The sequence below is a fragment of the Dipodomys spectabilis genome, unplaced genomic scaffold (genome assembly GCF_019054845.1).
Source record: "Dipodomys spectabilis isolate Male_0828 unplaced genomic scaffold, ASM1905484v1 ptg000108l, whole genome shotgun sequence".
NCBI lineage: Eukaryota > Metazoa > Chordata > Mammalia > Rodentia > Heteromyidae > Dipodomys > Dipodomys spectabilis.
In genome coordinates this window covers 17,221,723-17,249,304 of record NW_024870785.1, presented here as the reverse complement: position 1 = coordinate 17,249,304, position 27,582 = coordinate 17,221,723, and the positions used below count along the sequence as shown (strand labels likewise).

General features: G+C 41.5%; 2 protein-coding genes across 2 annotated transcripts in view; one reads left to right on the top strand and one right to left on the bottom strand.

The window, feature by feature from the left end:
• Tln2 (talin 2) overlaps positions 1 to 27,582 on the bottom strand; it is a 340,653-nt gene that overhangs the window by 173,958 nt on the left and 139,113 nt on the right. The window lies entirely within an intron of this gene.
• On the top strand, positions 21,249 to 23,009 carry LOC122114414 (little elongation complex subunit 2-like). The gene has a single exon (XM_042687577.1). It carries the CDS (start codon positions 21,305 to 21,307, stop codon positions 22,475 to 22,477), a length of 1,173 nt encoding a protein of 390 aa, XP_042543511.1. The 5' UTR covers positions 21,249 to 21,304; the 3' UTR covers positions 22,478 to 23,009.

Genomic DNA, 27,582 nt, shown 5'->3' with positions numbered 1-27,582 from the left:
GTCTCATGGACTTTCTTTCCCGGGCTGGCTCTGAATTGTGATCCTCAGATCTCAGCCTCCTGAGTAGCTAAGATTACAGGCGTGAGCCACAGGCGCCCTTCTGTGGTGGTTATTTTTGAGATATGGTCTTGCTTTCCATCTGGGTCTATACTTAGATGATAATCTATTTTAGGCTTCCTATCCATCACATACAAGTTCCCTCTGTTGAGATGGGGTATCTCAGACTTTTGCCCAGGCGGGCCTGCAATGGCAGCTCTCCCAATCTCAGCTTCCCAACTAGGTTAGGATGACAACCACATGGCACTGCACTTAGCTATAGGTTGAGAAGAAGTCTTGCAGACTTTTCTGCCCAGACCTGGAAAGTTGATCATCCCATTCTCAGCACAAGCATCCAGACTTAGAAAATGTTTGTTGTTGTCATTTTTGGTATCAGTGTTGGGGCTTGAACTCAGAGTTTGGGCATTGTCTCTGAGCATTTTTTTTTTTTTTTTTTTGGTCAGTCTTGGGGCCTGAACTCTGGGCCTGGGCGCTGTCCCTCAGCTCTTCAGCTCAAGGCAAGCACTCTACCACTTGAGCCACGGTGCCACTTCTGATTTTCTGAGTGGTTTATTGGAGATAAGAGTCTTACGGACTTTCCTGCCTGAGCTGGCTTTGAATGGCGATCCTCAGATCTCAGCCTCCTGAGTAGCTAGGGTTATAGGCATAAGCCACCCCCGGCTGTCTCTGAGCTTTTGAATGTGAGGCTGGCACACTACCACTTGAGTCATAGCTCTTCTTCAAGCTTTTTGGTGGTTAATTAGCTCAATCTCAGATGTCAACCTCCTGAGTATCTAGGATTACAGGTATGAGCTATAAGCACCTAGTAGCAAGTGGTTGTTATTTTTTAATTTCAATTGTTATTAGAAAGGTAATGTACAAAGGGGTTACAGCTATGGTTTTGTTGTTGTTGTTTTTGGTCCATCATGGGCTTGAACTTGGTGCCTGGGCACTGTTCCAGCACTCTTTGGATCAAGGCTAATGCTCTACCACTTTGAGCTATACCACTACTTCTGGTTTTCTGGTGGTTAACTGGAGATAAGAGTCTCATGGACTTTTCTGTGTGAGCTGGCTTCAAATCTGGATGCTGAGATCTCAATCCTGAGTGTAGCTAGGATTACAGGCATGAACTATCATCTCCCAGCTTTTTTTTTGTTTTAATAGTGGATACCAGCAAGTTTTTCTACTTTAGTGTACCTAAAACTAGCTGAGCACTTCCCTATTGCAATTGTTTTTGCATCCCAAACCCATCTGTGTTGGTCAAATAAACTAGAAATGCTGTAGAAATTGCCTATATTTTCACCATTTCTTTTTAGTACTTGCTAATGCCAGTGTTATCTGGAGCTGAAAACAGGAGGTTGCATTTGTACCAGGCCAAATTTTCTATGGTCAGGGAGTTCTTTGCAGTGCACAAGAGGGCCCCTGTTCCAAAAAAAAGGTAGCCAAATGGCATCAAGTTTAAATGTAGGACAGCAGGAGCTCAGTCCCATTTCTCCACCACACAAATGCCACTACCACCATTTGAAGTGACCATTGTCACTACTGCATCATTAACTTTCCCAGTAAGGGGGGCCTGTCTGTTTGCAAGCTTCCAGTACACATTTGAGAATATGCATACTATGGAAGCACACAGGAATCTCAATCAACATCACCAAGACTCTCTATGTTTATCTTTATTATTAACCAAGAGAGTCATTCCCTCCTTTCTTATGATTTGTGCCAATCCCATAGCTTGGACTTGGGGCCTCATGCATATTCAGTTTGCTTGCTGCTCACAGCTGGTGCTCTACCACTTGAGCTACACCGTTAGTCCAGCATTTTGCTAATTAATTTGAGATGGAGGCTCATGGATTTTTCTGCCCAGGATGACTTCAAACTGATCTCCAGATTTTAGCCTTCTGAGTAACTAGGATTACAGGAATGAGTGCCAGGCAATCATTTCCCCTTTTAAAGACACTGCCTCTTGTGCTCCCCATAACTACATAACAGCTTCCTTGCTCCCCATCCCAACAGTGGAAGCCCACAAATGTGTTCCTAACTCAAAACTTCTGGAAATAGACAGCTATATAGCATCACCCTGTGTCCTTCACATCTTTCAATTGATTCTCTAACTTGAGCATTTGAGGCCATAACAGTGAACAAATAATACTTTTGAGACTCAAATGATCCTTTAGGCCCCGAGGTGATAGAAGAAGCCAGTTTAAGTAATTTCAAAATTCATTTTGACACAACAAAGGAGACGGGCATCTATTCCCACAGACCTTTTCTAAAAGTTAAGATTGAAAAGACTATGGGAACTTCCTACAGGGATCTAGAATTCTAGCAAATATGCCTGATGCCTATATTGACCAAATTATAATGGGGGGTATACTAGACACAAGAAAGCCTTGCATATGGAAAAGTTTGCCACATTGATTAGAATCAGTATGGTTTAAGAACTAGAAAAACTTGGAGTTATAGGTCAATAGAGACTGACTTGTGAGCTCTGTCATTCTGTGCTGGATGTTGCAGGAGTTCCCTAGTGCTGCCATATTTAAAAAAAAAAAAAAATCACCACAAACTTGGTGCCTTCAAACACATGAATTGATTCTTCCCCAGGTATGGAATCCAGAAGACAGAAATCCAGCTCTCTTCAAAGTAAGAGGCCAACTGGATGCTGGTGGCTCACGCCTGTAATCTAGCTACCCAGGAGACTAAGATCTGAGGATCCAGGTTCAAAGCCAATCTGGACAGGAAAGTCTTATCTCCAATTAACCAACAAAAAGCTGGTAGTAGAGGTATGGCTCAAGATGGTAGAGCACCATCCTTGAGCAAGAAAAGCAAAGGGACAGATCCTGGGCCTCGAGTTCAAACTTCCCCCACCCCAACAAAAAACAAACAAACAAAAAAACTAAAAACAAAGGGGGGACACTTCCTTTCTCCGTTCAGCTTTAGGGGAGGAGGAAGGACAGAGGTTTTTGTCTTCATGTGACATTCTACTGTATGTTTCTCTGTCTTCTTACTTAGAGGGACAACAGTCCCTAATCTGTTGTGATCTCATCTCCAACCTTCACTGGTTATACCTGTGGAGACTCTAGTTGCTCCAGGTTTGGGACTGACATGTATGTGAAGGGAACATAATTCACCCCATTTGAGCTGCTAACAAAGAGTCACCTAGGATATCTATGGCCAGAATTATCTTGGTGTGTGCAGAATTATGCAAATGTAGACAATTAGCAATGGCAGGAAGCACATGAGCATTAACAGAGCATAATACAGCATAACATAGAGATTAACTGAAGGTGATCTAGAAGCTTGACAAGCCTGAGTTGCTCCAACTGGCCCTTCTGAAAAGGAGCAGAGCCGTCTCATCAGAGCCAAACATGGAAAGTAAATAATAGTGTTCAGAAGAAATATGAGCTGCTGCTTCCCTCTCTCTCTTTCCCTTCACCTCCAACCTAGGGAAGATTTGTAGCCACATACACTGCTTTTATCTTTTTAACCTAGATTCATTGCTTGGCTTGGTTAAAAAGCAAACATTCCAGCATCCAACCAGCATTCATTAATGCAAACTGAGAGATCAGGGCATCGTAAAGGTCCCAGCTAGAAACGTTAAAGGGCTTTTCCAAGTTATTCTATGAAAATTAAAAGCTCCATTCTTCAATCCTATAAACGAGTTTAAAATGTTGTGAGGCTGACTGGTAGCATTGATAGCCAACCCAACAAGGTGGACCATTTGAACCACTCATTTCCCAGTGGTACCTTTCTTCTCTGTATGCACAAAGCTAGGAAAAGTTTTTTTTTGTGTGTGTGTTTTTTTAACCATCTTCAGGACAAGATTGCATTCTAAAAAAACCCACAAAACTAACATCAGGAAAAATAAAGCAGGAAGCTTCAGAGAACTCTTATACATACATACGTCTCTAGGTTTGGGAACTAAAAAGCCTTCAGAGTTAACAAATGGCACTTCTAAGAAGCAAACCATTGAGAGTCTGGGTCACTTGTGGCTCTCTGCCTGTTGTTCCTCAGTGGATGGGGAGAAGCAGGATCCCTCAGTGCCTTAGTCATGAGAAATAAGGCCCAGCCAGTACCTGGCCATCAGAGTAAGTGTAAGTTCCACCAGCACTTCCCAAACTTGCACAGTGAAGCCGCATAACAGATAACCAGCTTGCACTGCTCACGTAGGAGTGCTCTGGTTAGGAGCTCCTATTCAGTGCTCTGTCAGTACTACAGCTCCAAGGTATGTTGTCATGCGGACATAGGACTACAGCCAAGTACTTGTGAACAGTCTCTCTGCCTCAGGGACAGTGGGAAGGGTGGAGGAATTGGGAAGGGAAGAATGGAGCAAAAAAGTAACATTAAACTTCCTAACAGAAAACCAGTTGAATTTGGACATGGTTCTATCAGGTTTTCTAGGTAAAATGTGGGTGAAGGAAATTTCCAACTAAATTTCCAATTAAACACAACAATATAAAGATATTTCACAAGGTCCTGGAGCACTCTGATCTACCTGGCTGATCCTAAGAAAGCCATATCTCTATGCAAAAACTTTCCTGAAGGAGAAATTAGCCCAGAGAGCTGAATTTCTCCAAGGTAACTTCTTTTCAGAAAGATTTCTTTCCACAAAATCCCTTTCATTTGGCCACCTATAAACTCTGCTCCCAGTCAAAAACTTCTCAGTGCTGGATGTACACATTCCTTCCATTCCATCCTCAGCATTAACACCTTTCTTCTCCATGCAATTGATTTGAGAGTTCCAGAAATCCCTAGGCTAGGGCCTTTCAGCCAACAAAGACTTGAAAAGGACGGCATCTGACAGGCCTGTGGAGTTGCCTGCTAGGTGGGGATGTGGCCATAGGAGAGGCCTCTCTGAACCAGTTATGACACTTGACACAGGACGGCTTGCCTACCATGACAAATGGGGTGAGCTGCCAGCTGAAAACCCTGCTTCTGTTACATCTCTGTCTGTTCTTTCTTCAGGGCCACTAAGAGCTCTTTGTCAATGTGGACTGGATGATGGGTGAGCTATCAGATTGGAAGGTAAAATATCAGGGTCCATTAGCCAGACTGAGAAGATAAACTCAGACAGAGATCACCAGGGGGAGTTGAAAAGGATGCTCCAGCGGTGAGTGATGCCGAAGTCCCTGCGGGCATCTGCAACCAAGGCCTCTGGACTCACCTATACACAGAGGCAGTGAGGCCAACGTGGCCTGGCTAACTTCTGCCTGACACATTTCAGCTGCTGCATATTTTTCTCCAAATGTATATAGCTGGCAAGCTAAAATTAAAGCAGCTGACCTGCTCCTGATAATGCCCATAGACTGGGATTTTTTTTTTTTTTCCACAAACAGTTAAAGCCACCCGAGCTCCATAAAGTCTGGTACTCTATCCCAAATCCCAGTAAGGGCTCTTTAGAGACAGGTACTGTTGTATGGCCATACCATCTGTTTGGAGAACCAACAAAAACCCACATAAAGAGGGTCAAGCAGCCAATACCTATGCCTCTGCTATTGTGGGGCCAGATGACCAGGATCATATCAGTCACAAGTAAGAATGCTCTTAAAACACATAGTAACTACTAGGCTGGTTGCTGTGGCTCACATCTCTGATCCTCGCTACTCAGGAGGCTGAGATCAGAGGATCACTGTTCAAACCAAGCTGGAGCAGGAAAGTCTTATCTCAAAAAAAACTACTAAAAAGTGGAACTGTGGCTCAAGTGGTAGAGTGCTAGCCTTAGGTAAAAAAGAAGCGCAGGTCACATAAGAATGATGATTATTGATTGGCTCTGTTATAGTGGTAAGTGTAGAATTTAGCTGGTTCTTTTGCTTTGCTAAACAAGATTTTCTAAATAAGAAGCAGGCATCCTCTCATAACATTTCTACTATACCCTATATATGTTGTACAGATCAAATGGAAATGTTTCTGAATTATCTATGCTTTTGTGAAGAAAAAGGAGGAAGAAGAAGAGGAGGAGGAGGAAGACGAAGAAAAAGCAGCAGCTGCCCAGGCCCTGAGTTCAAGCCCCAGAACCAGCACCAAAAAAAGAAAAGAAAAAGTAATTAGGGGGGTGTGGGTGGATCAAGTCTGTAATCCTAGTTACTCAGAAGACTGAGACCTGAGGACCTCAGTTCAAAGCCAGCAGGGACAGAAACATCTCTGTGAGAGTCTTATCTCCACTATACTACTCAAAAAAGCCAGAAGTTACGCTGTAGCTCAAGTGGTAGGGTGCTAGCCTTAAGCACAAAGAGGCTCAAGAACAGTGCCCAGACCAGGATCCTTTTGTTCAAGGTTGGTACTCTACCACTTGAACCGCATCTTCACTGCTGTCTTTTTGCTGGCTCATTAGATTAGTATATTTTCCTGCCTGGGCTGGCTTTGAACTGTGGCATTGAGATCACCAGCATCTGGTAGCTCACCACCTACACATTCTTAAATGCTGGCTGGCTATACATTATACCAAGCCATGAATTTTACTTTCCAGATATTATTGCTTTTAAACTTTTAAGCAAGAGATCATGGAATAAGATCTGGAATATCATTCTGAGCTGAAAACAGAGTAAATGCTAAATCCTTATGATAGTAACATTTCTACATGAGAGACACTTATAGAGAAATGACAGGATGGATATTGATTAATTTAATGCTTCTCTTATGAGATGCAAAAATCAGATTGAAGAAAGAAGACATTATAGACATTATTTTGAAAAAAAAAAGGTCTATTTTTAACAGAGAGCTTTGCTAGTAGAAACAAGGGGTGGGGGGACTCACAAGCAGGCAGACTCTTTATCTACTGTATCTCAGAGTGTTGTGGGTTTTACAAAATCCAATCCAGTTACTAAAAGTCCTCCATAATGACTGAGGGCTGGAAGATAACCAGGCCAGAGCAATGCATTGTGTTTTAAAGCCTTCCTGGCATATGTTGCCAACAGTTTTAAAAGCATGAAAACAGAAGGTCATCAGGGAGTCACTTCTCAGTCTAGAGTGAGCCTCCGAATGCAGTAGGGAATCCAGGATGGTGCTTGCATGAGGGAGAAAACAGAAATCATTTCCCAGCGTCTGCAGACTGTGACATCGACTGTGCTACACAGACTATTGATTCATGATCAAAAAGAGAAGAGAGGCGGGGGAAAAAATAGTACCTCCCCAATGCTCTGACAAAAGGGAAGGAAATTGCTCTTATTAGCAAGATCCTGTACAGCTAGATGATCTTGGAATGAAAGGAGATTATACAATGACTTATCGACATATATTTAATATCTACTGAGTACAAATCACAGTACCAGGCTCTGTGTGTGTAGGGGGAAGCAGTTAGAAAGAAGTAAAAAAATAAGAACTCAACTCCAATTCAAAGTTTAAGTTGGGGAGAGGGCCCGCACTTGAGAAGAAAATCACGACATATTCAGTATGAGGTAAAGATGCACCACTGACCAAGTACAGCCACTAGCTAAGCACTTCCAAATGCTGTCTCATTCAGCCCTTGTGATATAAGCCAAGTGATATAAGCACTTTTCCTACAGACTCTCTGGCTTCCTCTATTACCAGGTGACCCTTCCTTCCCTCATGTTCTCATGCCCTGGGGCCATCTGCCAGGACGGAGGTCCAGTTGGTAGGTCAGAGTCAGCAACATGTAGGCTGAAATCCACTTGGATTTCAGCCTACAAAACAATGAATCATATAGACTTCTTTTTCCTACAAAGTAGGTCAAGCCTTTGGTATTTGATGATAGCATGGAAAATGGTTTAACACAGATATATAATAGGAATTTAGTAATGAGGGAAGACACAAACTCACCTTGAGGTACATCCTACAAAATAAGTATCCTTCCATCTTCAACGTGGTCAACATTGGAACTGGAAATGTGGCTCAGTGGTAGAGCAACTACCTTGTAAGTATTGGGTCCAGAGTTCAAACCCAAGTATTATAAAATAAAGGGGGAGGGGAGAGGAACATGGAGGACTTGTGAACATCATAAAAATTGAGGAAAAAACACGAACCTTTCCACATTGAGGCAGTCATGAGTAAATGTAACACATGACCCTGAGGTTACCGTATGGATTAAGTCAAAAGGACATGGCTGGTTCATTTAGTGAACTCAAATAGCTCCTGAGGATTCAACGGTAGTGATTTTGAGGACTGCATTGTGATTATGTGCAAAAAAAATGTTCTTTTGTTGGAATTCTTGCTAAAATAAAAGTAATTGCAGGCAACCATGTATTAGATCAGCAACTTACAATCAGATGGTTCAGGAATGATTGCCTGGATTATATACTTCAGCAACTTTTTTTCAAACTAAGTGCTTGTTTCAAAATTACCACAAAACAAGAAGCATGAGATAGGAGGATACAGAGGAAGAATATCTATCTTTGCTTTTCATCCATCCCTAAAGTAGTCTCCTACTAGCACCACAACCCCTTCAGGCTATGCTGTACAACAAGGTCTTCCCTACACAGCTTAGAGGCTTGCAAGAGTTCTCTTTCTCCACAAACAACCCCAAGTTCCTCCTTTCATTCCTCATCTAACTTCTGCCCACATTCACTGGAATCTATGCTGGCCTAGGTGACTCACGTCTTCCCTACTGAGGAGGTAGGTGCTCCTTTCCAAACCAGGACTGTCCCCACAAAGCTGGACAAAGCAGACAATCTAGGAGCAGACCTGCTCCTCCCATCTCTGACCCTTCTCTCTCAGTACCTTCACAGACTTTCATTTATTAGGTATGATTTTCCTTGTGTCCCCATCTTAGCTCGTCTTCTTCTACTCTTCAGTCTTGCTCATTGCTCTGGGAGCTGCATGCATCCGCAGAGCCAGATCTCTCCCCTGCACTTTTTATCCAAGTCTACTCCCCATGATCTTCCACAAGCATACACAAATTCATCTCCATCAGAAATGAACTCATCACCTCTGACCCGCCCTACTCCTTCCAAGCTGGCTCCCACTCCACTTCTTAGTTCCATTCCCATTCCTAGTCACCCATAACATCAGCATTCACCCATTTACTGAGGCCAGGAATGAGAGACGCTTCCTTGGCACCGCCCTCTCCCATCTCACCATTGATCACCTACATCTGGACAATTCAAACTCATAAACACCTCTCTGTTCTTTCTCCTACACTAGGAAACTATTATTCTAATAGCTAGGCTCTACAAATCTGTTCTCACATACTTCAATACTCAGTCAGTGCACTTTGGGAAACTGGATTTGACTAGAGCTCATTCAGCTTCAACTCCTCCGTGGACACCCACCTACTCTATTCTTTGAGAAAAATTCTACTGATTAGTCCCAACTCTCTGTCTTAAGCCCTCTCTACCAACATCTCAAAATATTTTTTTTTCCACCATAGTAAACAATAAAGCCTCCAACATCCAGCAGAATGTCTAGTCTGTGGTAGATGTCCACTAAATGTTTGCTGGGTGAATAAATGAGTCAATTAGAAACAGAATACTAGAAGAATTTGGTATCTCAAACACACTCCACAAAGATGTTTTTTTTAAACCAAACTCAAATCTTGAGATGTAGCAAAGTATCTGACACACAACTCAAATCCTTGGCAAAAGCCTAACAAAAATGTCAGAGTTTACACAAAATAACTAGCAGCTTGAGTTCAAAGTTGTTGAGGTTAGACATTAGAGGGAAGGAAGTCAAGTGTGCAGGTGCAAATCATGGCTGGCTGTCATGTGCATAGGCATGACAATCCACTGTACTTAACATGTGGAAAGCACTGCTTAGGAACGCTCATAGTAACCTTAAAAAGAAGGAGGTATGGCCAACAGCATGAATTTGAAGAACAAATGTTGGCAGGGATGTTGGGAAAAAGGAACCCAGCTGCACTGCTGGTGGGAATGTAAACTACGACAACCACTCTGGACAGCAGTCTGGGGGCTTCTCAAAGAAATTAAACATAGATCTTCTCTACAACCCAGCCATACCACTGCTAGGCATCTACTTTGAACATCATGAGCCAGGATATGATAAAGACAACTGCACATCCATGTTCACTGCTGCACTATTCACAATAGCCAAGCTCAGAGAGACAAATGGCTTGTTTTCTCTCATATGCAGAAGCTAAACCTTTAATACATGGAGACATGATAAATTATACAGGACTCCAGGCATTCATACACAGTGAGACCAAAGGAAAATACTCGTAGGAGAGGACCACAAAGGAGCAATACCTATGTGCATCTGATCATACAAAGTGGTATCTATAGAAATGAACTCCAGGAAATAGAAATATACAGTTTTTTTTCTTTGCTACTGTTTTGATTTTCTTTCCTTTTTGTTCATTTATCTGTCTTTGGGAGGGTGAGGAGGTCACAGAACTGGAGGGACCAAGGGTGAACAAATGCAGCAGGGGTACTCATTAGACACTATGTTGAAAATGAGCTATATACTTGTGGGTAGACACGAGGGAAAAATTGGGAGGGTGAGGGAAGGGGTGGTATTGTCCAAAAAGAAATATACTTATTACCTGACATATAACTGTAAACCCTCTGTACACCACCTTAATAATAACAATAAAAATTACAAATTACCAGTTCAATAAAAAAGAGGGAGGCAGAAACTCTCCAGGTATGGACACACACACACACACACACACTCACACACACACACACACACACCACATAACCAGCAGAAATGTGGAGTCAGAAGAAACTCCAAGGAATAAAAACCAAGTGGCAGCCAAAAGCAAATGGGAGCCATCCACACAAACCCACTTGGCCCCCAACCATTTTGAAGGATCATTTTCAAAAACCTTATGTTGATTACTCCTTCTATTTTCTCCAAAACTCCACTAGAGCACAACCAGTCAAGATCAGAGGCCAGTATGCTTCCAACTACTGTCACTTGCTTTATCTTAGGGATTACCAGGAAGTCAAAGGAGAGATGGAGTCAGGAAAGAAAAAAAAAAAAATGCAAAGGCAATGGAATTATAGGCATTTTAGCTGGAAACCATCGCTGAAATGGAATCAGTAATCTCATTAAGAAGGTGGGCTGGTAAGGCCGGGCTGCCATCATCCTTTCAAGTCTTAGCATAAGGTCTTGATGTCTGGGTGACGAATAAAAAGCTACCGTGACTTCAGTGACCTCAGATGTCTATTAAGCATTAAGAGATTTGTTCCCGGGAGGAAAGGGAATGTTTAACAGGAATCCAAGGGCGTTTGAAGGGCAGAAGAAAGCTCACAAGCACACAAGAAAGCAACATCCTCAGGACACAGCATCATGGGCCAGGAAAGTCCCAGCCTAACCCTGTGGAAAGCACAGCAGGAAAGGAGGAAAGAGCATTCTCAGGCTGCAGTGGGGATGTTGGTAGGAGTGGAGAGAATGATGCCATCACAGTAAAGCAGCTGCCCTCCAGGGAGCCTGGTGATCAGTTTTGGCTTGAGCTGAGTAGTGACTTACTATAGGGAGGCACATATACCGGTCAACATATGTCAATACTTATGAACCTATGAAGTGTGCAGGGACTTGAACACAAATCTGCCAGTTTCAAGATATTGTCTGAAGTATCCTATTTCTACTTACCTGTGGCTGATGTTTCTTATCCAGAATTAAAAAAAAAAAAAGGCTTTGACTAATTACCCATAGAAAAATGTGGCAGCCAGGAAGCTAGCCAGAATGACCATGGTGATCAAATGCTGTATCTCTAACTTACACCTGGTTAACACAATGACTGCTTAAGCAAGGAATACTGGGCACAGTATTTTGGCCCATCATTCTACATAAGGACAAGTCCATACTACCTTCTGGCCTGGATTATAATTGTCATCAAACACGGTTACTGTCAAGACATAGGTGTTCCTTTCCTACTATTGTCCAGCAATTTTTAACCTCAAAAAGATCTGTTTGAGTGGACTAGAGTCATAACTCAGTGGTTAGAGTATCTGCCTATCAAGCAGGAAGCCCTGATTCAAATTCCAGTACCACCGCCCCCCCCCCCAGTCTGTTTGAAATGGCAAATGATACTTTTGCAGCTATCATTAACATGACTAAACTCAGACTAATTAACTAGAAATTGGTCTTGTACTGAAACTACATATCAAAATGCACCACATAGAGTTAAGGAGGGGAAGTTCAGTTCTGACCACTGACCTTCAAGCATCCAGCTACAGTAGCGTGAATCCATAAAGAGCTATGATAGGATGTCAGAAGCCGGCTGGAAGTAGTGGCAAGCATCATGGACCCCCTCATTGTAGCATGGAGAAGCTGCAGGACCAACCTAACCCTAACATCATTGAGACACGGGCTCATAGGTCATCCGATTTGGAACCCAGTCACTGGAAGATCACAGAGCTCCAGAATTCACATGAAGTAAGATCTGTTCTCGGGAGAGGTGTAGGGTCGGAGACAGCAGAACCTGAATTCCTAACTTAACCATTTTTCATACCAGTAGTTGCAAAAACAGCCTGATGATGAGAGAAGAAATGGTACTGGAAATAGGAAATACATAGCTTAACCTCAAAGACAGAGCTTCACGTCTTCCAAGTATCTTCCCTGGGTGAAATCTTCAATTTTAGACTCCCCCTATCAATTTGATGTCCAATCTAGGAAATCTAAATAACAAGAAACCCACTACTTTTACTACATTATTAAATCTGTAAAATATTAGGCTAGAGAAACAAACTGAGCTTATTTTAATTATATTTTAGTGTAATATCATTTAGGCTAGGATAATCCATATAAACTCTACCCTTGTCCACTTTTATCAGCCTAAACCTACACTGTAATTCATCTCATTCATAAACATGAGATAACTTGACCTACTTTCTAATATGCGTAGCTCCTTCTTGTCTGCATTAATCGGCGGTGACTTTTTAAAAGTTGCTCTAATAATTTCCATTATACAAAAACGTACTTTTCATTTCCATCGGCTTTGAGTCTCCTCCCACAAACAGAACTGCTATTTTCAAAACAGTCTGCGAATGGAGGGTGACACAAGACAGCCACTAGTGAAGGCTCAATTTTGAATGGAGCTCAGAACCCGGCTAATAGGGGTAGAAGGAGGTGAAAATGGAGACAACTGTACTCTTAAGTCCTCAGAGCATAGAATAGAGGGGTGAAGCTTTCCCTGTGTGCAAGCTTATAGAACAGAGCTTTTAGAAATACATATAAATTTCACATCAAATAATATAATACATGCTTCCCAGCAGTTCTTCAATCTCAGATAATAAAGAGAAAGAAAAGGGAAAGAAGAAATTTGCTTGCTTGCTTTCTTCCTTTCTTTCTTTCTTTCTCTCTCTCTTTCTTCCTTTCTTTCTCTCTCTCTCTCTCTTTCTTCCTTTCTCTCTCTCTCTCTCTCTCTTTCTTTCTTTCTTTCCCAGTCCTGGAGCTTAAACTCAGGGCCTGGGCACTGTCCCTGAGCTTCTTTTGGCTCAAGGTTAGCACTCTACTACTTTATCCACAGTGCTACCTCCAGCTTTTTCTGTTTAAGTGGTACTGAGGAATGGAACCCAGGGCTTCATGCATGCTAGGCAAGCACTCTACCAGTGAGCCATATTCCCAGCCCAAGAAAGTTGCTTTCTTCTTCCATAGGCTGCTTGCAACTCTACCCACCCTACCACTACCCACAGCTTCTAAGCTTGAGCACCTGCCTGGTGATACATTGATAAAGCTGTCCACAACCCTCTTAAAAGGTCCCTTTTATGTTTAAGGATTACCCATAGCTCCCCAAATGCCTAGAGAAGAGGCTAGCAAACTATAGCCTACAAGATAAAGATTTAAAAAAAAAAAACAAATTATTGACTTGTTAATTAATTTTTGTGTATTGTCCTGGAGATTGACCCAGGGCCTTATATATGGTAGGCAAATGCTCTACCATGGAATACCTGTTCAACCAATGCTAAGAGCTAGTTTGATACATGTGCAAGCCATCAAGCAATCAGCACAAAGCCAGTCCAGGGGAGGAGATACAGGAGGAGCCCTATACTGTAATAACATCCCTCCAAGCGGGTGCTATTACACTTCTCTTTGGGGCTTCTCTCTGAACAGAGTGTCTTCCTACCTTCATGGCTTCCCTTTCCCTTTCAAATAAACTGTTTTTTGTTGTAAGGCTTGAACTCTGGACCTGGGTGCTGTCCCTGAGCTCTTCAGCTCAAGATAAGTGCTCTACTACTCGAGCCACAATGCCACTTCCAGTTTTCTGGTGGTTAACTGGAGATAAGAGTGTTACAGATTTTTCTGCCTGGGCTGGCTTTGAACTGTGATACTCAGATATGGCTATCCTCATTTACGAACTGCTGATGGTGGTCTTTGGTGCTCCAACTGTAGAGCTAAGTAGCTACAATCCAGACAGTATCCTAAAATATTTACCATTTTGGTCCTTTACAGGAAAAGTCTGCGAACCCCTGGCCTGCAAAGTACAATCTATAGCCCTTGGCCTCCAACACAGCCCACTATCCAACCTTCCCAGAAGCCTTATTTACTGCTACTTGAAACTGCAGTGTCTGTCTTCCAACATGCTCTTCTCATTTCTCCTAAACATTATTCTCTTTTACTTTCTCCCTCTAAAGGTCTCTTTAGTCCTCACTCTGCAGACATACTTTTTCCTCTTCACAAAGTGAATAATATACTTAGCTAGATGCTGGTAGCTCATGCCTAAACCTTGGCTACTCAGGAGGCTGAGCTCTGAGGATTGCAGATCAATGCCAGCTTGGACAGGAAAGTCTGTGAGACTCTTATCTCCAGTTAACCAATAAAAAGCTATCACTCAAGTAGTAGAGTGCCCGCCTTGAGAAAAAGAAAAAAAAAAGCTAAGGGACAGCATCCAGGCCCTGAGTTCAAGCCTCAGTACTGAGACCAAAAAGAAGCAAACAAAAAGGTCATACACACTTCACTTCCATGAGGTTAGATTTTCAAAGACTATTCCCTGGAGAACTATTTGTAATAATACAAGATGGGAAAAATTCCCAAGTGTCTACTTTCAGGGCCCAGGTTAGATAAATGGGGACAAATTCATGCATTGGAGGGCTAGGGAGATAGCTATGCAGGTTATAAGGCTATGAGGTTATGCAGGTTATGCAGCTATGAGGGCTATGCAGGTTAAGTGAAAGAAGTAAAGCAGAGGGAAGTGGGCACTGCACGCTGCTGCTCATCTAAGAAAGCAGGGACAGGCAAATATGAAAACATGCACGTAGTTCTACATGCATAAACACTACAAGGAAATAAAAACGTAAGTATTTTCAATCGCTCCTTGTGGAATGGGAAGAGACACAATGAAAAGACTGAGATAAAGGCAAACACCTCACATGGATCAAATGTCTTCATCCCCCAAACACCATACATTAAAACTGAGTCCCCAGCATAGTGGTATTAGGAAGTGGGGTGTTAGGGGAGGATTAGGTTATGGGATAGATTCCTCACAAATGAGATAAGTGCCTTATTAGAAAATACCCCCAAGGCATACCCTTTCGAAACCTTTTGCCATAGGACATAGCTAGAAGGCCCCACTTATGAAGAGCATCACTATTTCACCATCACTAATGAATTCAAGAATGGAGGCAATGATCATCCATGACCAAATAATGTAACAAAAAGCAACACTACCAGTCACTATGCATTTCTTAGTGAAAATACATGGTGTGTCTGTGATAATAGGCTTTCTATAAAACAAACAAATACCACAAACCACTCAGACAATTTTGATTCTCCCCAGACCTTGAGGTATAAGTAACAAACTAGAGAAAAAGACAAATAGCAGGGGAACATATTTTTTTTAAAAAAGTACAGTAAGGATGTAATTATCAAAATCAAACCTACAGAAAACACAGGGTTTCTCAGCCTTGGTTTCCTTGTCATTTGTGGGGGAGGTAGGAGGCAGGGGTGGGGAGTGGTAATTCTTTGTCTTCCACTGTCCTGTGCATTATAGGATGAATGATCATCAGCATTCATGGCTCTTACTGTCTAGATGTCAGTAGCACCCCAGTTGTAATAATTGTTATAAGTCTGCTCTCCAGGAACCACTGGAGTAAGAATAGACACAAAAATAAAGAATTGTCTCATCAAGGCAAAATTTACTTCTGCATAAAGGTACACCACTAGCCAAAAATCTGGCAATCAAAGACAGAGCAGGCAGGCTGCTCCCTATTTATCTCTAAGGCAGCAGGCCCCGCCTCTCTGTTCGGATTGGTTGAGTTCAGGTCCACAATCTGCTCCTGACAGGCTAATCTGAATAGAGTAAAATGTATTTACATAAAGTGACTCTGAAATAAGTAATCTCAAAAAGTACCCATACCCGCTGCTATTTCTTGAGCAATCTGTGGTATGTTTTAATTACATCTAGAAAAGAAACCATTTTAAGACAAAACCTCACATTTAAAAAAAAAATCTTTCCTGGGCTGGGAAGGTGGCTCAGTGGTAGAGTGCTTGCCTTGCATGCCTGAGGCCCTGGGTTCGATTCCTCAGCACCACATAAACAAAAAGAAAAAAGCCAGAAGTGGCGCTGTGGCTCAAGTGGTAGAGCGCTAGCCTTGAGCTGAAGAGCTGAGGGACAGCGTCCAGGCTCAGAGTTCAGGCCCCAGGACCGGACCCCCCTCCCAAAAAAAACTTTCCTAATCCCAGATCAGTTCCTCTTTTCCTTAACAAGAGCCACATCACTTTTAAGCAAAACACTTTGATAGAAAAGACAGTTCTTCTCATAACCAGAGTGCCTCCAGACAGAATCATATGTTCCTAGATAAGGGATAAGGGACAATCTCTAAGAATCTAGCTCCCAAGAATAAACAACCCACTGCCTTCCACAAACAAGCCAGAGAGAGGGAGGTTGGGGGACATGGAAAGAGAACACATAAACCATAAGAGGACCGGAGACACAGCAAGTAATTACCGATGACTAAGCCAAATCCTCACCCTGATCCAAAGAAACTAAGGGAGACAACTGAGAAAAAGATCCTTGTGACCTTGATAATTCCCTTGATCTCAAAGAAATACTGGTAAGTTTTCCAGTTTTGAGGGTTGATAAAAACAGAACCCTTATCCAGGATACCTTAAGTCCTATCTTTTAGACTGTCTGACTTATGAGCAACTAGAAAGATTAAAAAAAAGACATACTTAAATGGGAAGAGAAAAAAAGTACAGACGAATTAAACTTGGCTAAGAAGTAATATCATGGAGCCAGTGATGAGTACACAGCTCCCTGTATAATAAACCTCACCTCTCAATGTGCCTAAAGCATGCATTAATAAATCTGGCAGACAGCTCCACTAACAAACTTCTCAGCATGTGACTCCAGAGCGGCCATGGGAGAGAGGGAAGAATTTATAGTTCCTTGAACTAGCCTCAAGGAGCTCTCTTTCTGTGTCTCTGTCTCTCTCTGGCACTGCTGAGGATTGAATTAAAGGTCTTGTGCTTACTAAGTAGGTACTCTACCACTTGAGTCATACCTCCAAGTCCCTTTTTACATTTTTTTTGGTTGGTCATAAGGCTCAAACTCTGGGCCTAAGCACTGTCCTTCAGCTCTTCAGCTCAAGGTGAGTGCTCTACCACTTGAGCCACAGTACCACTTCTGGTTTTCTGGGTAATTTATTGGAGATAAGAGTCTCATGGACTTTCCTGCCTGGGTTGGTTTTGAACCGTGACCCTCAGATCTCAGTCTCCTGAGTAGCTAGGATTACAGGTGTGAGCCACTGGCACCTGGCTTACACTGGCTATTGGACTGAGATTTTCTTCCTTGTGCTTCTCCATGGTGCTGGGGATGACAGAAGTATGTCAGTGTGACATTGTGACATTGAGTGAAAGGGAATCTGTTCTACTTTTATGCCTGGTCTGGACTGGATTCCTGCTCTCCGGATCTCTGCCTTCGGACAAGCTAGATTACAGGCTAAGCCACTGCTCCTATCTTTGGAATCCTATCTTGATGTGTGAACCTGATGTTTGAAACATGGTCATAATACACAGGAGCCAGTTCCTTAGCAGTAAACTATTACACAGTTGGGAGAAAAGTCTTCTGTCTCATATAAAGAAACACTGGTCTATATTGTGTTCCCTCCTAAGGGAGCTTCAGGAATGCTAAATGTAGAATTCCACCCCAAGTAAGGCCTGCTCCTCTTGTTGGAGTAAACCTCATCCCCTTCCCAAGCGGACCCTACCAGCCCTCAGTAGACTACCTTGTAACTGAGGAAAAAACAACAAAACAAAACAAAAAACAAAACAAACTTCTACCTTGGTCAGCCCAGTGTGGTTTTCAGTCTTTCAGTTATAAGCCACAATAACTCACACCAACTAAGCAAGGAAAGTATTCTACTTTATCTTGAAAACTTGCTTTGCCCCCACTAGAAATACTCCCTCTATTCCTTTTAGTTCTCTCTTCCTGTCACTTAGCATAGACTCCTTCGCTCTGCAGTGTTCTTGGAAACCTACACAAAACAAGAACGGTGCTCAAGTTGCTGCTATCCTCTACTGCCAATTTTTATTTCCTTCTTCATGTCGGGAATTAAATCTCTTTCCTCTGAATCCAGGCTTCTGAGAAGCTCGGCCAGCAAGGAGATGGAGTGCTTCACGCTCCCATTTCAATGATTTCACCACTGGTTGCTGAGCTGGCTGCAAATGGTTCACAGCAGGGGTAGGGAATAAAGCTAGCATCCTGGACAACCTCAGTGGCCCAGAGCCTGAAGTCTAGTCAGTTGTAATCCCTCAAAGGAAAACAAACTGAAGAAAGCATAGTACATTGGGGAGTATTTAGGAATGTGAAATAAAAAAGATATTCAAACTTATTTACTTCCTCTCTTTTTCTTTTGTCTTGTGCTAATACAAAGGCTTGATTTCAGGGCCAGGGCACTGTCTTTTAACTTTTTTTTTGCTCAAGGTTGGCACTTTACCATTTAAGTCATAGCTCTACTTCTAGTGTTTTGATGGTTAATTGGAGTCTCAAAGGCTTTCTTGCCCAGGCTGGCTTTGAACCTTGATCCTCATCTTTCAGTCTCCTGAGTAGCTAGAATTACAGCCATGAGCCTTCAGTGCCTGGTTCTATTTCCTTTTAATCAAGGATTCATGAAAACCTAGAAAACTTGAGGCTGGGTTTTTAAGATGGCTTGGCACTGTAAAAGGAAGATTTTTTTTTTTTTTGGTCAGTCCTGGGGCTTGAACTCAGGGCCTGGGCACTGTCCCTAAGCTTCATTTGCTCAAGGCTAGCACTCGACCATTTGAGCCACAGTGCTACTTCCGGCTTTTTCTGTGTATGTGGTACTGAGGAATCAAACTCAGGGCTTCATGCATGCTTGGCAAGTACTCTACTATGAGGCTACATTCCCAGCCCAAGGAAGAATCTTTTTAAAAATGGTGGTTCCATTTAGAGGTTTTCCATTTTTAGCAATGCGTACATAATAATGGTACCTAAATCATAAATCATTATCTATTTAGATAACAGATCGGCTATAAAATAATTTAGAACAGAGCCTCAAGGGTCAACTTTTTCCAGTGGTACACAGAGACACCAATGCAGGTAACCTTATAGTGTATTTATTTTAATCTTAAAGAAATCATGTTAATATCCCAAGAGTGATATCCTATCTACTCTTATAGATCTGGAATACTTTCGAGTTCTGGTTGGTCACTAACATCACAGAATGGCTATGGTGATCATTTTTCAGATTGCCTAGACATGAGATTTCACAGCCAAAAAGATTTCATTTATTTATTTGATGGTTACCAGGTTTTAACCTAGGGCCTTAAGCTTAACTGGGCTTGTTTGCTCAGCTGGCACTTGAGCCATGTCTTCAGCCCAGTATTGCTCTGGTCATTTTGGAGATGGAGTCTTACAGACTTTTCTACTTGGACTTCAAATTACAAACCCTGTAGGCTCTGAACCTCATGAGTAGCTAGGATTACAGGTATGAGTTACCAGTGCCCTGCTAGGAAGAACTGTTTTTAAAGGTTCAAGTCCAATCAAATTCTTACACAGAAAAGGTTCAAGCCTGGAATTCTCCAGTAGGACTTTTTAATTTCAAAAGAAATTATGAGACAAGTACAAATAGATACCAAATTCAGGAAAACAGTATGTTCTATGACATCATGAATAAATTTAATCATGGGGGGAAAAGGGCTGGAAAATTGTGATTGTTATTGTTCTAAGATGTTTACTAAGCATAGACACCAGAGTAAAGACCCCCGAGTCAGGCCTAAGAATGTTTTTGTTTTTGTTTTTTTGGTCAGTTGTAGGGCCTGAACTCTGGGCCTGGGTGCTGTCCCTCGGCTCTTCAGCTCAAGGCTAGTGCCCTACCACTTGAAGCACAGTACCACTTCTGGCTTTTTCTGCTTATGTGGGGCTGAGGAATCAAACCCAGGGCATCATGCATGTAAGGCAAGCGCTCTACCACTGAACCAACTTCCCAGCCCCTAGGAATCTTCACCAATGTGACAATGCTACTGAGCCTGGCAGTCACTCAGAGGAAGACCAAAGCTATGCAGTCAACAGAGAAAGCAATGTAAAGAAACTGTCTAATGGAGGATTGCAGGACAAAAATGCACACTGGATTAAATTTTTAATGAAGAAAAGGAAGCAGAGAACAACTTATCTCTACTGACGTCAGAGCCCTTAAGTGACTGGCACAGGATAGGAAATATCTACATAGACTCTGCTTTGAATCGTACAGACTCTCCTAAAGAACACTGGAAACTAAAAATGCCCAGAGAGCCAAATACAATGTTTTTCATTTAAAATGGTCTCCTTCTAAGCTTTCAGGGAACAGGGAGATAAGTATGGAATATTGCATTTATATTCAGCTATGGAATATATAATGGGCCATTAATGAGATGATAAACAAATCATTTATCACCGCCCCATCCATTTATCACTTTTCTTTTTTTTTTTTTACATGCATACACATAAAACGGCATGTGTGTAACCCTTTAAAGCATCACATTTGTCGTGGTTCTTTTACATTCTCCATTGCTCATCCCTACAAGATATCACTCAGGATGTCCTGGCCTTCTGAAAGGCTCCAGAGCATGATTGATTGGTTTCATTGTTCATTACATTTTTTTTTTTTTTTTTTTTTTTTTTTTTATTTTTTTATTTTTTTTTATTTTTTTTTTTTTTTTATTGTAAAGCTACTATACAGAGGGTCACAGTTACATGAGTGAGGTTATGAGTACACTTCCTCTTGAACATTGTTACCCCCTCCATTGTTTTCCCCCTACCATCCCCTCCCTCCCTCCCTTCCCCGAGGTTCTTTTTTTTTTTTTTTTTTTTTTTGATTGTGATTAAATGATTACATAATTTCAAAGTCACAAGTTCACCATTCGGAGCCTTCACTGCCAGGCAGCAGAACTGTGAGCTACAGTTAAGTAGAAATCAAGGAAGATGAGTTCTAGCATGAGCATGGGTGAACCAAGACTGAACTGGGATGTTTCTCCCAAAAATGGCCTGAAGACTTTTTTCTCTCAAGAAAACTATAAAGATCATTCCATGGCTCCAAGTTTAAAAGAACTGTTAACTTTATCTAGCAGACGTATAGGAGAAAATCTGAATGCCTCAGCAAATTCTATGGAAAGTGAGCTGACAGTTAGTTCAGCACCTCAAACAAAGGAGAAAGTTGGAATGGTTCTTCTTCCAAAACCAAGAGTTCCCTACCCTCGTTTCTCCCGCTTCTCACAGAGAGAGCAGAGGACTTATGTGGATTTATTAGTTAAATATGCAAAGATTCCAGCAAATTCCAACACCGTTGGTATAAACAAAAGTGAATATTTGCAGTATTTGGACATGAAAAAGCATGTGAATGAAGAAGTGACTGAATTCCTAAAGTTTTTGCAGAACTCTGCGAAGAAGTGTGCGCAGGATTATAATATGCTTTCTGAGGATGCCCGTCTTTTCACAGAGCAAATTTTAAGAGCCTGCATTGAGCAAGTAAAGAAGTACCCAGAATTTTTTTCTCTTCATGAAGTTACCAGCTTAATGGGATTCTTCCCATTCAGAACCGAGATAGGATTGAAATTAGAAAAAACCCTTCTTGTGTTGGGCAATGTAAAATTTGTGAAAACAGTATTTCCTTCAATGCCAGCAAAGTTATATCTCTCAAAAGATGATATGTCTTCCACAGAAATACCAAAACAAATCGCTGAAGCTATGCACTCGGATATCAGTAAAGATCCAAATGCTGAGAAGCTTGTTTCAAGGTACCATCCTCAGATAGCTCTCACTAGTCAATCATTATTTGCATTACTAAACAACCATGGACCAAGCTACAAGGAACAGTGGGAAATTCCAGTATGTGTTCAACTAGTGCCTGTTGCAGGTTCCAAACCAGTTAAAGTCATTTATATTAATTCACCACTTCCCTCAAAGCAAATGACAACGAGAGAGAGAAATCAAATCTTTCATGAAGTTCCATTAAAATGTATGATGTCCAAAAACACATCAGTTCCAGTCTCTGCAGTATTCATGGACAAACCTGAAGAGTCTGTGCCTGAGATGGACGTATGTAATGCTATTCTCCTCCCTCAGGAGAATGGACTTGTTTATCTTTTTGAGACATAAGGTTTTCTTGCAAGTCTCTGAACTTAGGTAGAAATTCTGTCTTTAGAATACAGTTTGCATGTACCAAAATGTTATGTGGTCCACTGCTGATATGATAGTTCTGATGTTGCACTTAAAAATGGATCTAGTTTTTTTTATGGGAAAATGATCTGAATAGACATTTCTCAGAACAAAATGTACAGACAGCTGACAAGTATATGAAAAATGTTCACTATCATTAATCTTCAGGGAAATGCAACCAAACCACAATGACATGACATCTCCTCTTGATTAGGATGGATGTAATCAAAGAGACCAATGCTGGTGAGGGTACAGTAAATCAGTACAACCTTAGTGGAAAACAGTATGGAGGTCCCTCAAAAAATGAGAAATAGGACTACCAGGGGATCCAGCAATCCCACTCTTCAATGTACATATTTCAAAAGATAAAAGAAACAAAGGAGATACCTGAACTCCTGTATTGCTTGCAGAGTAGCAAAGATATGGAATCCAAGTGTCCACTAATGGATAAAGAAAATGTGGTCTATTGATACAATAGAATAGTATTGGACCTTTAAAAAGAAGGAAATCCTCTCATTTGCAAAGTCACAAGTTCATTCTAACTTCCCTGGAGCAAATTGTCTACCACAGTCTGTAATATATAACAGTGTTCACATGTTATATACCATATTTGTGATCAGCAGCATGAGGATATTTAGTAGTGGTTCAACCAGATGAGCGGGAGTTCTTTGTTTCTTAAGTCCTGTTAGTTTTGTCGTATCACTAACCTTTTGGATTTAGCATCCACTTATGAGGGAGACCATGTACCGTTTGTCTCTTCGTTCTTGGCTTACCTCGCTCAACATGATTCCTTCTAGCTCCATCCATTTCCCTGCAAATGCCATTATTTTGTCATTTCTAATGGCTGCATAATATTCCATTGTGTATAGATACCACAATTTTTGGATCCATTCATCTGTGGTGGGGCACCTAGGTTGTTTCCATATCCTAGCTATTGCGAACAGTGCTGCAATAAACATGGAGGTGCACGTGTCCTTGTATATTGGTTCCTGTTGTTCAGGGTAGATGCCTAGAAGTGGTATGACTGGGTCGTAAGGGAGGTCAATCTTTAGCTTTCTAAGGACCCTCCAGACTGCTTTCCAAAGTGGTTGTATAAGTGTACATTCCCACCAGCAGTGTAATAGGGTTCCTCTTTCTCCACATCCCCTCCAGCATTTGTCGTTGGCTGATTTGTGGATGTGGGACATTCTGACTGGGGTAAGGTGGTATCTCAGGGTTGTCTTTATTTGCATTTCCTTCACCACCAGGGATGATGAACATTTCCTCATGTGTTTCTTTGCCATTTTTATTTCTTCATTTGAGAAGTCCCTCTTTAGTTCCCTTGCCCATTTAGTAATTGGTTTGTTAGGTTTGGGAGGGATTAGTTTCTTGAGTTCCCTGTATATACAGGATGTTAACCCCTTGTCTGATATATTGCTGGTAAATATTTTTTCCCAATTAGTTGGTTGTCTTTCTAGCTTAGTTGCGATAGATTTAGCTGTGCAGAAGCTTTTTATTTTAAGGTAGTCCCATTTGTCGAGTCTCTCTCCAACTTGTTGTGACCCTGGGACTCTGTTCAGGAAGTTCCTTCCTGTGCCTATTAGTTCAAGTGTCTCTCCTACTCTGTCCTGCAGTAGTTTCAGAGATTCAGGTTTAATGTTAAGGTCTTTAATCCATTTTGAGTTGATGTTGGTGCATGGTGATAGGCTGGGGTCCACTTTTAGTTTTCTGCATGTGGCTGCCCAGTTTTCCCAGCACCAGCGGTTGAAGAGGCTGTGTTTCTTCCATTGTATGTCTTTGGCTCCTTTGTCGAATATCAGCTGGCTGTAGGCCTGTGGATTTATATCTGGATCTTCTATTCTGTTCCATTGGTCTTCGGGTCTGTTTTTGTGCCAGTACCATGCTGTCTTTGTGATTATAGCTCTGTAGTAGAGTTTGAAGTTCGGCATGGATAGCCCTCCCATATTGTCTTTATCCCCTAGAATTGTTTTGGCTATTCTAGGTCTTTTGTTGTTCCATATAAATTTTTGGACTGTTTTCTGTATTTCAGTGATGTACGTCATTGGGATTTTAATAGGAATTGCATTGAATTTGTATATTAATTTTGGAAGTATCACCATCTTTACTATATTAAGTCGGCCTATCCAGGAGCATGGGAGGTCTTTCCATTTCCTAGTGTCTTCTGCAATTTCTTTCTTTAACTTTTTATAGTTCTCATTAAATAGTTCTTTTACATCTTTGGTTAGGTTAATTCCTAAATATTTTATTTTTTGGGAGGTTATTGTGAATGGGGTTGCTCCCTTTATTTCCCTCTCTTCCTGTGCGTTATCAGTGTATAGGAAGGCAACTGATTTTTGTGGGTTTATTTTGTATCCTGCTATTTTGCCGAAGTGACTTATGATTTCTAAAAGTTTGGGGATGGAGTTTTTGGGATCGTGGAGGTATAGTATCATGTCGTCTGCAAAAAGGGATAGTTTCACTTCTTCTTTCCCTATGCGGATCCCTTTAATGTCTTTTTCTTGCCTTATTGCCCTGGCTAAGGGTTCTAGGACTATGTTGAAGAGGAGTGGAGACAGTGGACATCCTTGCCTTGTTCCTGTTTTTAGGAGGATTGGTTGTAGCTTTTCCCCATTAAGTATAATATTGGCTATTGGTCTGTCATAAATGGCTTTTATTGTTTTTAGAAATGTTCCTTCTATTCCTATTTTCTCCAGAGCTTTTAGCATGAATGAATGTTGAATTTTATCAAAGGCCTTTTCTGCATCTGTGGCGATAATCATGTGATTCTTGACCTTGGCTCTGTTGATATGCTGGATTATGTTCATTACATTTTATTCTGACGTGAACCGGTCCAGATTCCTTACAGCAATTCTCCTTTCCTCTAGTTTATGTAAAAATAAAAGCCACAGCTAAGATTTACTCAGGACTTTATATACTTTCAGAAATGTCAAGATTTCAGGTAATCGCTGTGTTCCTATATGTTTAAGACAAATGTGTCCACTGCTCTTGTCTGATAGAGCTTTTTCCATAAAAGGGCAGGGAATAAATATTCTCAGGGCAGAGACAACCAACTGAAGCACACCACTCAGGCAGAAAACAGAGAGCAAAGGCAGGCAGAACAAAAAACAGCCAGCTAAGCCTGTCAAATTTCATTTTAAGTTTCCCAGAAAGTGGGAGATGCTGATACGAACGTAAGGCAGTAATCTCAGAGGGAGGAAGTGTTCAGGACTGAACCACCATGCTCCAATCCAAACAGACACATGGGAGCACTCAGGACTTTCAGAAACAGAGATGGAGCAAGCTCTCCTGGAACAGGTGGTTTGGCTACTTTTCTCTCTTATGACTTCCTGGTCTTAGAGGAGTTTCACCCACAATTCCCTCTGCACTCAGTATCCAAGGAGAAGTCAAAGGAAAGTGTGCTGTTCCACACTGACCCTGCATACACTTTCACACAACACATGCCTTTCAGACCTGAAACCTCAGGAAAAGCACAGATCAGATAATTTGCCCCTGCATGCTACCCCAGACCTTGTAGAGAGGGAGAATCATAACACACCCTGAGAGTTCTCATCATGACTCCCTCCAGATAGGAAAGATCTCCCCTGTCCTGGGAGCTTCTCATACTTACTTTGATTCAGCACTTCAGGCTGTTCCCTTGAGCTCTGACCAGCCTAGAACTCCTCATACTTGAGGTTGGCCCCTCACCAGATTCTAGTATATACTTATGGTCTAGCATTTGGCTTACCCCTCCCTAGCTTCCAGGAACTCACCTGAAAGGCTGATAGTCTTTTGTCAAATGTCACTGGGACAGAGGCTGTCTCACAACAGTCAAGGATCTACACACCTTTACCAGGATTCTGTAAAACACTGCCAGGTTTTCATTCTTCCCCTGATTTCAGTGTTCAATCCCAGCCAATTTAATGCTTTCATATATGAGCCATTTTTACTTAAGGTTCCCAATGAAATAGTCCCTTTGCTTCTGTTTAACCCCAGTTCTTCCTTCCTGTACCCTCATCATGTCTAAAACAATCTCACAAACTGTAGCCTACTTCAATATTTCCCAAACACTGGTTCTCAGATAGTGCTGGGGAGTCTGGCTGGAATACACTAGTCTACAGAGAAAGCGTGCAGGAAGAGGTGGGCGGAGACAGTCTTTTTGTCATTTGTTATTAATTAAAGTATTTATTCATTTATTTATTGCCAGCTTGACTCTGGGCCGGCACCCTACCACATGAGCCATGCCTCTAGTTCCTGATTTTTTGCAATTCAATTGGAGATAAAGGTCTGGAAGTTTTGTTTGTTCAGGCTGGCTCTGAATTGGGATGCTCAGATCTCAGCTTCCTGAATAGCTAGGATTACAGGCATAAGACACCAGCTGCAATCTGTTTTTTTATAATGATTGCATATGTCTTTAGATTGCAATCTAAAGACAAATTGGAAACTTCCTGCTCTTTTTGTATCATAACATTTCCTCGTTCACAAAATGACATAAGTAAATGGTAGCCATTTTGTGACTACTCATCTCTTATGTCAGAATTTTTCTATTAGCTTACATTAGTTATACAGAGGACAATTTTATTGTTTCATTTCTACACGTTTATACTATGCTCCAACTAATCTCACCCCTCCTAAACACAAATCCAAAAGGCTTCTTTGTTCACTTTTCACAGTTGCAATCTATTTTTACCACATTCATCCACTTTCAAAATGTATTTTAAAATTATCTGTTCCCTTTCATTCTTTTTCCCTCTCCTTTCCCAATCTCTTTCTAAAGAGTCCATTTGTTAGATACATACTGTTTTATTTGCATATCATTAGGTAAATGGATCTATACTGAACATCAATCTCTTCTTATGAAAAATTCCAAACACAAAAGAGAATAGTATACAAATATATAGTGAATTCCCACATTCATTGAGCAGTAACAATCATCAGCTTTGTTTACATCCAGCCCAAAGAAATATTGAAAACTGGTCCTCTTATGTTTTTCCCCAAACCATAAATCCTAAGAACATGGAAACAATTAGACTAGGCCAGTCCACAAATTTCACAGGTGTAGATAAAGA

What these genes read in the sequence shown, in the direction of transcription:
- LOC122114414 (XM_042687577.1), top strand. Translation starts at nt 21,305, where the DNA reads ATGAGTTCTAGCATGAGCATGGGTGAACCAAGACTGAACTGGGATGTT.